Source organism: Pituophis catenifer, unplaced genomic scaffold, assembly GCF_029215685.1.
Source record: "Pituophis catenifer annectens isolate HBS135680 unplaced genomic scaffold, rPitCat1.0.hap2 SCAF_8, whole genome shotgun sequence".
NCBI classification, from domain to species: Eukaryota; Metazoa; Chordata; class Lepidosauria; order Squamata; family Colubridae; genus Pituophis; species Pituophis catenifer.
Genome location: NW_027256888.1, coordinates 33,784,302 through 33,797,338, shown reverse-complemented (window position 1 = coordinate 33,797,338; position 13,037 = coordinate 33,784,302). Strand labels below are relative to the sequence as shown.

The window sequence follows — 13,037 nt, the reverse complement described above, 5'->3', positions numbered from 1 at the left end:
TTTTCTGGAATCCTTTCTGCTATTAATTAATAGAAATTAAAATAACTTCTAATCATAAAGTTTGGGGAAAATATTCAGAAATATTGATAATCGATAAACTTACTTATACATTGGAAAATAATAACCTTTTTTCTACTCAGAGAAATAGACTTTATTGTTCAGATTTTTGTCAAAAGACTTAAAAGAAAAGAAAACTGTCATTGGGTGCTGAGCCTGAAGGCTCTATAAGACTTAATTCTTTGTTTTTCTCCAGAATCAGTCTAGAATTAGCTACTTGCTTCCTGATTCCAGTATTGTGGGCATCTTGGATTGTTTTAAGGAAAGGATATACTGCTAGACAACCTGGAGAGAAATTACAGATTAATGAGATTATTAAGAAGCATCAGATCTAGAATGAAAGTTGAATATTTGGAATAAATATACTGGATTATTATGACATCAATTTCCAGAACAACCTGTCACTTTTGTTTTGTTTTATGAAGAATCTAGGTTCTCTATATTGTTTAATATAATATTTCCTTGAAGTCAACAGGTTTTAATTATATTGACAATGAATTATGAGCAAACTTAACCTGAGTCCTGAAATTCCTCAGACCCTTGCATTTTTGTTAGACCTTCCTTTCTTTATGTAAACCTTTTTGATTTTGCCATTGTGAAAAGATGGACAATAGTAAAGCTAGCATAGAATTTAGCATAGCATAGCATAGCATAGCATAGCATAGCATAGCATAGCATAGCATAGCAAATTTAGCTTAAGCATATTTCCTATTAAGGCCAAAGTCCCATTTGAGATAATGTTCAGAGTAGGGCCTTCCATATTGTAATATAATGTGCTGCAGAGCAAGATACAATTAGAAAAAGGTATGAAGTGATAGCTTTCTTCTATATTGCATGTATCAAAGAGGGAGATTTGAGAGAGATAAAAATGACAATATTCCTCATTATACCCAATGCATTTCATTAGAAATAAAAAATTTACTCTGATTTTGTTTAATTAATGAAAAGTTGGCCTTATTGTAATTTGAAACTGTTTTTATTTTATTTTCAATGAACCAATGATTTTCTATTTAATGATGGACAGTGGGGAATATATCAACAGGATCAAAGTTTATAAAGTGTATTTTGTATAGATGTAGCTGGGATCAAACTATTTCAGGACATATTTTACAAGGAAAAGCAGGAAGCTCTTATCTAACAGATACTGATTTAAACTTGTCCATACTTCTAGATCAAGACAGCAAAACACGCTTCCCACTGTGTAAATTTACATTGTGAATTGCTATGGTGGGAAAAATCTACATAGAGAGGAAGTATTTTTCTTTTACTTCGCCTTATCTTTCTATCCTATTTCTTTCTACTTCTATGATTTCACATCCTACAAAGTAAACATAAATATGATTGCTTTTATATTGTGATACTATTCTTCTACTCATTGACATTTTACGGTTGTTTTTTTACAAATCAATCAGTTAAAGTTAAATATCTGTACACAATTTACAGAAAACACTGTAATGTGTATCTCTAAAGTATAAATGAAATTTTGGGAAAATAATTCTTGTGAAATAAAAGTACAATCATAGCATTAGAGCTATGTTTCTCCTCTACTTCTCACATGATACATTTTTTAAACATTCTTCATAATTGCTTTTTTGAGTGGTGGTCAAAATGGCTGTAGAGTTTAAGATTCAGATTCAGTGTCCAAAAGGCATTGGAAAAGATCTGTCTATTTTAAAATATTGCAAACAGGTGTCATGTTCCAACACTTTTTTGGGATCAAATCCAAAGAATACTAGCTTTAATAAAAATGAACCATTTTTAACCCTATTCTTTGAATGCCTAACTATTGTCAATTCATGGAATAATATAAAGAAACCATATAGTTTTACAGTTTTCTTCATTTTTTTTCAAGTAGTTACTTTAAAGTTCTTTTTAAAATTCTGATTTTCTTTTTACCATTGAAGGGCTGTGGCCGGTTGCATACCAACCAGTGTATTCTGCTTCAAAGCATGGAGTAATTGGATTTACACGTTCAGTGGCTGTGAGTATAACTAGTGGGAAAAAAGTCTTGCTCTCTTCTTGATAAACCCCACATTTCCATTTCCTTCACACACACATACACACAATCACACACACAATTCAGATTTGATTAACTGAAGATTTTCTGAGGTTCTCATTAAAATAAAATCAATGTTAAGAAAACTTTTCCTTTAGCAGGAACATAACTCACAAATGATATTTTGTATGTGTGCATGACAGCATATAGATTAAAAATAGAGTGCAAAAACATAAGGATCCGTAGTATCCCACCAAATGTAGGATTATAGTATGTCAACAGTCAGTGCTGGTGCAATAGTCCATTGCAAATAGGTAAAAAAAGATAAAAACTGTAATAGTGTTTATTTTGCTAGGCTAAACATTTACAGGTACAATTACTGTAGCTATGAAATAAAGAGATGTGTATTGCTTAGAAGAAAGGTTGTGAAAGTACTGAACGAAATATTAAAGTGTAAGGACATCAAGCTGACAACAAAGGTCATTGTTTCCTGGTTGTAATATGTGGTTGTGAAAGATTGATCCTTAGAAAGAATGAAAAAAGAAAAGCCTTTGAATTTTTGGTATTATTCTGGATCACAAAGAAAACAAATCTTCAGTATGTGATGAAGTAAAACTAGACTGCTTACTGGAATAATGAAGCTAAGTTTTACCTATTTTATATGCATAAGGTAAAAGCATAGCTCAATGGAAATTGCATTACATTCACATTATGCCTGTAAAAATTGAAGGCAATTGGGAAAAGGCCACAGAAGTCTATGTGGTTCTATATAATCATTGATGACAGAAATATGAGTTTAGAAACAATTACTGATAGAAACTCCTGGAGAAATGAAGTCCTTTGGATCAAAAAAATCAGGAGTCACTAAAACACTACACAGTAACAGCACAAAAATATAAATGATAAAAAAATATTATGTTATTGTTGGTTGAATGAAACAGTATTTGTAAATTCAGTAGACAATATAAATTTAGGAACTGTTTTGTATTTTATATAAGATTATTTATTCTTCTGATATTTCCTACTGTGCTCAGCATAGTTTCCTACATGTTTGTTTAATGTTCCTTTGAATTAAAGATGTCAGAGACAGAACCTGATATTTTTTTCCATATAAAGAATGTTTTCTTACCATATCCCAACAATAGTACATAATACAGTTTCCTGTTTTGCAGCTGGCTGCTAGAGCAAAAAATTATGGTGTACGAATAAATGCTATCTGTCCTGGTTTTGTCAACACACCAATTCTTCATACTGCTTTCCAGGAAGAATATATGGGTTTATATTATTCATTCAAAGAAGAAATCAAAGATAAGATGGAATTCTATGGCATTTTGGAGTGAGTAAAAATTATGCAGTTCTACTTAATGTCTGTAGTTCAATGAAAATTATATACTTCCATAGTGCTGCCAAGAAGACTGTGTGCACATGTCAATATGGTTGCAGGCTACCTACATTGATTCAAAGGGAATTTTTATTTTATACTTCTACTTGGCTGTCTCAGTAATTACATGCATGACAGGGTTTTTTAAAGCAACTAAACCAGCACCTGGGATAATATAGAATATAGATCATAGAATATAGATCATAGCTTTGCATTCACCTGCCAGTTATTAAATCATAGTCCATAAGATCCGAACCAAGCATATATATTTTGTTTGTTTATTTAGTTTAGTATTTTGTGTGAGCGCAACTGTTGCATTTTCTACACTAGCTTTTTCTTGGAATGTCCTTGGTTCAAACGGTGTTTTCCACTTTTTCAAATTCTTCATTTGAAAAATATTGTGATTTTAAAAAGAATAAGAGGAAATTAATAGAAATACGGAACTTAAACTTGGAATACATCTTTAAACTGAAGATTAGATTAAGTGATTGCAACTTCAGATGCTCATAGATAACAGGTTATATTTGTGGGAGGTATAGCTTTGACAAATCCTTAAAAATAGTGTACTTAGCATCACCCTTAAATACAGTTCCTTCAATAGCCATAATGGCCCAAGGAGCAAACAATACATATTAAGCAACATAAGATTGCTTATCACAAGGTTACCACAAAGTGATTTTTGCCCCATTTAACGACTTTTGTTGCCACAGTTGTTAAGTGACTCACTGCAGTTGATAAATTAGTAGCACAGTTGCTAAGCGTATCTGGCTTCCCTGTTGATTTTGCTCGTCAGAAGGTTGCAAAAGGGAATCACGTGATCCCAAGGCAATGCAACCATCATAAATATGAAGCAGTTACCAAACATCCAAATTCTGATCACATGATCATGGGATGTTGTTAAGTGTGAAAAATGGACATTATTCACATTTTTAGTGCTGTTGTAACTTTGAATGGTCACTAAACAAATGGTTGTAAGTTGAGGACTACCTGTAATTGTTTCAGATGAATGAGTGAGGCATGTATAAGCTTAATAACTGACTTTTATTTCGACTCTTGCAAGATCCCAGAGACAAATATCAGAATATTTTATCCGGTATTAAAAGTACTATAAGTTTTGTCATATAAAATATCTGCTTTTTTATCATTATGATAGGAAAATGAATAAAAATCTTAGATTACACCATTATTTAACTGACTGGTCCTCAAGTATATTTATCATTGCAAAGACAGAAATTTGTTTATTTTTCCTTTTAATAGTTTAGGAAATATGAAATGATTTCTAATATTTATAGTCAGCCTTGTCTAATTTATGTCATATGAATTTATTTGTAGCCCGTCACTAATTGCTGAAGGACTGATAAAAATCCTTGAAGATGATTCATTAAATGGAGAAATTATGAAGATTACAAAACAAGGAATTAATTTTCATGAATATTGTACATCGCCATAAAAATAAACCTTTCTATTTTTTCATGGAATAGTTCATAATATTTCCTTTCCTAAATTCAGGAATACTAAACTGTTAGAAGAATATCTTGGTTATGTTAATACTTCATTTCAATATGAAAACTTCTGCCAATACGTGAAGGATTTTTGGTATTAGAAATTACTTATATTTTCATCAATTAATATTTCAAATGCTGTAAAAATATACTATATAATTTTAATTGTGAAAAGTAGAGTTATAAATGTGATGTTTAGTAAGTGATGGCTTAATCAATTTAGAGTTTTTATAGATTTAAGATAAAAGAAATAACATTACACGCTCTGTTATTCATAAATTAATCCAAGCAGCATGACAGAATTTCAGGATCTGATTTACATAGTACAGGATTGCATATTTAAGATTTCATTCAAATTAAATAATTTTATCTTTGTAATGAATTTTGCCAAGTCTTTTTTCCCCACTTCTACAGACATATTTAACAATATATACTGTAGTTATTTAGTTGAACCTGTCAAATAATATTCGCTCAATCATTATGCTAAATGTAAGATTGTTATCTAGTTACATTAAAATAGAATTCATAATTTGGTTCACCTTTCTCACAAAATAAACTTGCATTAGAAAAATAAATGAACAAAAGCTTTTTCTGAGAGAGTGAGTGATTTCTGCTGGCAGAATATTGTACTTTTAGGTACAATATCATGAGTCAACACAAAATTTTAAACATTTGGAATACAATGTTAAATTAAAAATATTTTTACTTATTTTTGTGGCTTCAAGTTAGTTTTTATTCCTGATCACTAGACTAGCCCCTGAATTTTTCTTGGGAAGATTTTTTGAAGTGGCTTGCCATTGCTTTCTTTCAAGACCTGAGAGTGGCTGGCTCAAGGTTACTCTGCTGGTTTCATGCCTAACCAATACAATAATACTCATCAGAATCAGACGCATATACAAACCAGAGTGAAACCATCTACTCTTACTCCCTGCTGCAACTGTCAATCCGCAGAGCCAGAAAGATTGGAGGCTGCTGAGATAACAGGGCACCATTTGTTTGTAAATAAGTCCTTTAAAAAAACTTGCAGATTGTCTCTTTCTCTCTCATACACATACTGCTGTGTTATATGTTTATTATTTTAACACCTTGGCTGAAGAATTCAATGAAAGACAACATAGGCAGACACCTAGAAGTCTTCCAGATAACTGGAAAGCTGCCAAGTATGAGAAACTTTTAGGTGGCCATAGAGGGGTGAGAAACTAATTGTTTATATATTTATTCCACTGATTAAGGGAGTTGTTTCCATAGAACTGCATAAATATGCAAATGCCTGCCTGATATCAAAACCATCACCTAACCTGCTAAGCCTTGAGGGTAATTTATTCAGACAGCAATTACTGGTATCTTCAAGAATGGAGCATTTGGCACAGAAGAGAGACCAAATATACCATAAACCAGCAGGAAAATTCATCATCCATATTCATGTCTGAATTGAAGAATACATCCAAACTATGAGTCTAGTTTAAATAAAACCCCTGATTTCTGATTATTTTATTTAACTGATCAGAAACTGTTTGGACATAGTGTCCACATATGGCCCATGGGCGTCATGTGACCCAGACAGTAATCTGGCCCCACAAATGAATAAAAATAAAAAATTGTTATTTATATACATTAAATATATATTTTATATGTGGCCCAGGACAGTTCTTCTTATTCAATGCAGCAATGCACAGCCAAAAGGTTGGACAACCATGGATTAGAGTATGCATCAATTTTATGTGACACGCACAGTCAGACCAAAAAATAATAATAATTGGCAGAGCTTCAATCGTACCATTATGGCTATTGTCTTGACTTTTTTTTATTACACTATAGACACTCCTGATTGTCAGATTCAGTCATCAAATTAGAATGTGGGCAGCTTTCTTATATTGAAATGGAGAAAAGATATAAAGTTGGGTGTCATCAGAGTTCTGACAAAAACCCTGAAATCTCTTCCTCAGATTCACATAAATATTAAATACAAAGACAAGATGAAACCATAAGAGGCCAACAGTCATAGGCCTAGTTAACATAGGATGTTACTCTATAATATTTGTTTATTACTATCTTTGTAGAAAAGGTAAAGGAGTCCCTGCGGATTTTACTCCACTAGTCATTGCACTTATACTGGGTGTTGCTCATCTTCATTTCAAGATCATTGAGCCAACGCTGTCTGAAGACATTTCTGCAGTAATGTGGCCAGCATGATATCACAGTGCACCGCTACCTTCTCACCAAAGTTATACCTACTTATCTACTCATATTTGCATGCTTTCAAACTGCTAGGTTGGAGGAACTGGTGTGAGGACATCCCATCATGTGGTGCTCAGGTCCTGAACCTGGGTTGCTGGCTTTCCAGGCAACACGCCCAGTGTCTTAACAGCTGAGCCATCACACCATCCTTTCTGTCTTCATATGATATATTAATCTAGTTTTCATGTTTTAGGATTATACACAAACCACAGTACTACAGTTTTAACAAAAATCTAGCTTAACATTAATATGTGAATTTAGCCATGGTGCCAAAAATAAATCTCCCAGCACCAGCTTGGAATTCAAAGTGGTCCCAAGAACTAATATAACAAAAGGAAAATGCATCAAAGTCTAAAATGAAGAGATAAAATGGCTGTGGCAACTAAGAAATTATACAAGATTGTGAGCTGAATCAGTGCTTTGGCTACAGATTTTTGCTAGGAGTAGAATTCTCATATGAAACTATTAGGAAGTGAGGAATTCCCTCCCCAACCCTGCGCAACCCCCACAAGTGTCCCCCACATGAGCAATGTCAAGCTGGTCATGCCCCCCCCTCCAGGCTATGCCCAGTCAGTCGCAACCACCCCAGCCATGTCCCTCATCTCCCAGCCCCCCAAGGACAACCGCAATGTTGATCCAGCCCTCAATGAAATTGAGTTTGACATCCCTGGTGTATGACATCCAAAAGGTTAGGAAAAGAAACTGACAGCAACAGATACCGTACAATAAAGAATATTTGAAATATCCAATGTTTGTAGAAACAATTAAGAGATCCAAAATTTAAGTATAAAGAAGATAGTATAATTGGATACAGACCTAAAATACATGCCAATTTTGCTCTTGATGTGATCTACTTTCTAATCAAATACATTCCTGCAAATTAATTCCTATGACTGGATTTACAAAACAATTTGATATAAAATGTGTATAAATATGTGTTTTTAACGATATGTAGAAACAACAGGGTACAATTTAGAGATCTGTAGAACTATATCAATACATATTTAATAACGATATATCTACATTTATTAAAAAATAAACATTACTTAAGAGAGGATAAATAATCCAAAAGCAAATAACTGTATAAATTACATATTACACATTGGAAAGAGATCAACCAGAACATTCATGTTTCTTGAAAATACTTCAGAAATTTATTATTTAATCATTTATTTATTGGAGTTCTATTCCAACTTTTTTTTTTTTTTTAGCAATCAAGGCTAAAAAATTAGACTGATTAAAAGGGAGCACATTCCACAGCTACAGATTCACTAAGAGAAGCCCTGAGTTAGTAGAATATTCAAACGTTATGCTTCTGACAACAGCAGGATGGTAATCTTCAAAGGGCTTTTTTTGTGATTTCAATAGCTTTATGAGATGAAGAAAGTTCTTCAGATGAAGAAATTTTGAGCCATTCAGAGTGTTAAAGGTCAACACTAAGACACTCAGGATTTTGGAAACAGATCTTTCATCAGAGGCATTATAGAACCACTGTAGTTGCAAAGGAATTCTGGGAGTTGAAGTTCAGTTTCTGACATTGAGAAATGCTGTTGTAACTGCTATATTTTGTGTTGATTGCAATTTTCAGATGCTCTTCAAGAACAAAAGGCATTTATTAGGCATTTATTAAGGTAGATTTTACTTACTCACTCTCTCATTCATTCATTCATTCATTCATTCATTCATTCATTCATTCATTCATCCAATTTCCATAGTCTCTTAGTCAATAATTCTGGGTGGCTTATAATTCAAATATATATATTGCAATCAAACTACTAAAACATTTTAAAACAATAGAAACAATTAAAAACAATAGAAACATTCAGAATAAATATTCATAGCAGCCAAGATACTAGGCCAGTAAGTGGGGCAGTGGTGGTTGCTACCGGTTCGGACTGGTTTGTGCGAACTGTTGGTGGAAATTTGGTCAAGGTCGCAGAACCGGTAATGGTGGCCAGCTGGCCACGCCCCCGAAACCAGTTCCCCTGGTCGCCGGTCACTTGCCCCGGCCGCCATGTTTGTCACCACCATGTTCTTCACGCATGCGCATCCCATTGCCTTGCAAGTTCAATGGGATGCACATGCGCGAAGAACATGGCAGCAACAGCAGCAGCTGGTATGTTTTGGCAGCCTGCAGAGAAAGCAACTGGCAAAGAAGCCTTTTCAGAGGCTTTTTTGCCAGCCGCTTTCCAGTAGCTGTGGCTGGCTGGGGGCTGCTGAAAACTACAATCAGCTTGCCTTCCGGACTGTGGACCGGTCACCTTCCTCCCCCACCACCACCTAAACAAGGAGGTGGTGGTGGAGGAGGAAGGCGAGCAAGCGGACCACCGGGAAGGTCACATGGAAGGCAGGCAAGCATGCTGGGGCTGCCCAGCCATGGGGAAGAGAGCTACCAGCCTACTCTCCCGTGGCCCAGCCATGCTTGCCTGCCTTCCATGCGGCCTTCCCAGCGGTCCAGCACACTTTTGCCTTCTGAGGTCGGGTCACACATCAAACCCATGATGGGAGATGCACCGCTTCAGGCCTGGCTCGGTCAGCTGGTGGGTGGGTGGCCCTTTGGGGAGACAGAACCGCTTTGCTAGGGCTGACAGGGAAAACTGCCTGGGATATCCGGGACGCCCCTGCCGTGGCAAAATCCACTCAAAAAATTCCACTCAAAATTCACTGGAAAAGGTGCTTATGCTTGGAATGGTCAGCAGCAAAAGGAAATGAGGCTGCCAAAAACCACAGCAGCTAGACATCAGCAAAGATGACACTAGCCAGAGCATAAAACAACTGAAAGAAGCTATACTAGATTGAAAAATGTGGAGAGAACTGGTCTATAGAACTACCTAGAAGTAGATACAATTGAACAGATCACATTGGTTAGATATTCAGGAATATTAGCAGTTTAAATATCAAGAGTTCACTATCTGAGTTATTTTAAAAAGTAAATTATATTTTGTATCCTTGGTTCAATAATACAGTCATGGTTAATTAGTTTTTCCCCTCATATTAATTTGCCTCGCAAGTTTTAAAGCCTTTTCCCATTTGGCTTCTATACTCTAGAATCAATTCTATTACTGTTATTGGTTTATACTTTGTGCAATTGTTAGAGAATTGTTTATATCAATTATCACTTTATAACTATCTTAAGAAATGGGTGTCATTGTATATTATACAGTTGTATTGAGATAATTATGCATTTAGAGTTATATGAAGTGCGCATCATCCAAAACTCATCCAAGATTAAAACAAGATGTTTATGCTGATCTTTGCAAATACTATAATGTTATGAGGACAGACATATTCTGTTCTTTTTCTACTGTATATCTGCCATCAGTGTGCTGACAGGAACTACCTGTCACTGAAAATACTGGTGTAAATAACTATCTTAGTTGCCTTCCCAGACATACAACACATGCTATTACAAAGAAGAATGAAGGCTTCTGTCCTGGCAGGGGGAAAACCTCTGGTCTCTTAAAGTTATAGGTAGGCTGAGATTCTTATATTTGTATTCCTTTACCAAGCCAAAAGCTGATAATGGGAGGCAACAGAGCACTATGTTCTTGATTGAAAAAGTAGAAACTCTTCATTGAAATAATTTTTCAAAAATATTCTGTCAAAAAGATCAAAGAAAGTTTGGAATGTATGATAGCCTTCAGCTACAGTGTCATCTGATCACTGGATCGGTTCATCTCAATAAATGATTAGGTACAGGTCTATTAGTCAGCAGCACTTCATTTTAGCATTAATTTTTGTAAAACTCCTGAAACAATCTAAGCCACTCCCATACCAATTCATATTTAAAACATGTTTATGATGTTCTCTCTTCTGCATTATAAATTAATGTCCATAATGTAATTACCATTTCAATTTTAGGCATCAGATTGGCTCCTAAATGGAAATCAGGTGATCCTATAGCAGGGGTCAGCTATGTGGCTCTTTCATCCCTCTGCTGTGGCTCCCTGTTGCTGGTCGGCTCCACAATTGATAGGGCTTTCGGTTAGGACAGGTAGAGGAAAAAGGATGCTGCGCTAGGAGGAGACTCTATGGTGGTGGAACCAGACTTCCGGTCAGCAGAGGAAAAAGGATGCTGCACTAGGAAGAGACTATGATGGGGGAACCGGACTTCCAGTTGGCTCCAGAATTGAACAGGGGTTTCCGGTTAGGACTTTTGTGGTTGTTTGAGTGTTTAAGGTTTCCAACCCTTGTCCTATAGCATACTACACAGGTATCTAATTATATCTCATTTCTAGAGAGAGACCAGCTCTGCCCCTCCCATGGTGGAAATTTGTACTAGAGATAGATAAAGATCTGGGAAACATAGTAAAAGCCAAATACTAGAGAAAATGAACAAACTTGCTATTTCTTGATGTGCACACCCATGAGAAAAGTAAAGCAACTTTAAATCAGCTTTATCACAGATCAGGCAATGAATGGAAAAACTAAACCTAAAATTAATAAAATTAGAGGACATACATGAAAATTACTTCTTTCTATCTGCATACTTGTGTTGATCTCATGGAAAGAAAATTGCTAATGATTATATCACTACTGGGATTAGAGGTAGTAAGTAACACACTGTGTCATTTAAAAAAAAAAGAACCTTAAAAGGTTGCACAGGAGACACCAGTATTGTTCCATCCTGGAATGAAATATTGAAATACCAGAATGATTCAAACCATTAGTGATAATTGTATCTACTCCCAATACTTATCTAACAGGCAAATTGAATGATGCCCTTCTATTAGTATCTGGATAGTCACAATTCTTGCTCAAATGCCTTACTAACAGAAACTATCCTAGCTAATTTTTGAGCTGCTTTTTCCCCTTTCTGTCTCCTGTGTTGTTTTTCTCTGTCTCTTTTATACAGTATTTATGTATATATTGTGTATACAGATGTCACAGAGTAATCTATAACCATAAGGGCTTTCTTTACAATTCATCCCAAAATGGGAAAATAATTTAATTAATAGAATTATTATATACTCATAATAGCTATAGGATGTTACTGTATATCAAAGATCTGGAATGAATTTTAAACCTTGTAGCCTTCTGTAAATAGAATGGATCACCATTCCTTAATAATTCATTCCTTAATAATACTAATGAAAAGAAATGCTTTCTGGGATTTCTAAGTAGTAAGTATTCTGCAAACTAAATAGGCTGGCAGGCATCCAGTTAACAAAATGAAAAGAAATTGAGTTTGCGTTGTCACTTACAGAACAATCTGATAGTATCTCAAATTAAGTATATATTTAACATATTACACAACGAAGCCTTGACCTTTCCCTAAAATTCAACTGCTCCTAAAACACTAAAGACAAAATATTCTGTTGAGATACAATATAGAGCTATTTAGCTACATTCTTTGAAAACAACAAAAAGGGAGATAATTACAGACAGAAGCAGAAGACAACAATGTCAACAATGTCAAATCAATATCAATTCACAGTTAAAAGAAAACTAATATTCCACTAACCATAGTGCAGATACATAATATGGTTGTTGGACTTAATGGCTTTATATTTCTCCAGTGTCGCCACTATCATTCAATAATCAGACATGTTAGTTATGGAATTGAGTCCATTTTGTTATGGAGAAGAATGCCTATTTCTAAAATAATAAAAATAACATGCTTATTAATAGTTATGTTAATGCTCAGTTACCAATGTTTGGATCTCTTCTCTTTCTTCCATGGCACGCTCTATTACTTTTCCCTTTTATAAAAAGGTTGCAATCAGTTTAATGGAAATTTAGTATGCCCAAGTCAATCCACCCAGTCCTCCATCACCTGTCACACTATAGAACAGTTCTTCTCAACCTTGACAACTTTAAGATGTGTGGACTTCAATTTCCAGAATTCCCCATCCAACATGGG

General features: G+C 34.7%; 1 protein-coding gene across 1 annotated transcript in view; it reads left to right on the top strand.

Annotated features, from left to right (window-relative positions):
- HPGD (15-hydroxyprostaglandin dehydrogenase) overlaps positions 1–5,470 on the top strand; it is a 30,410-nt gene extending 24,940 nt beyond the window's left edge. Inside the window, exons 5-7 of the mRNA XM_070948526.1 lie at positions 1,962–2,038; positions 3,226–3,389; positions 4,767–5,470. Coding sequence (XP_070804627.1) covers positions 1,962–2,038; positions 3,226–3,389; positions 4,767–4,884 — 359 coding nt within the window. The 3' untranslated portion in view covers positions 4,885–5,470. The remainder of the gene's footprint in view (positions 1–1,961; positions 2,039–3,225; positions 3,390–4,766) is intronic.
- Positions 5,471–13,037: the final 7,567 nt, after the last annotated feature.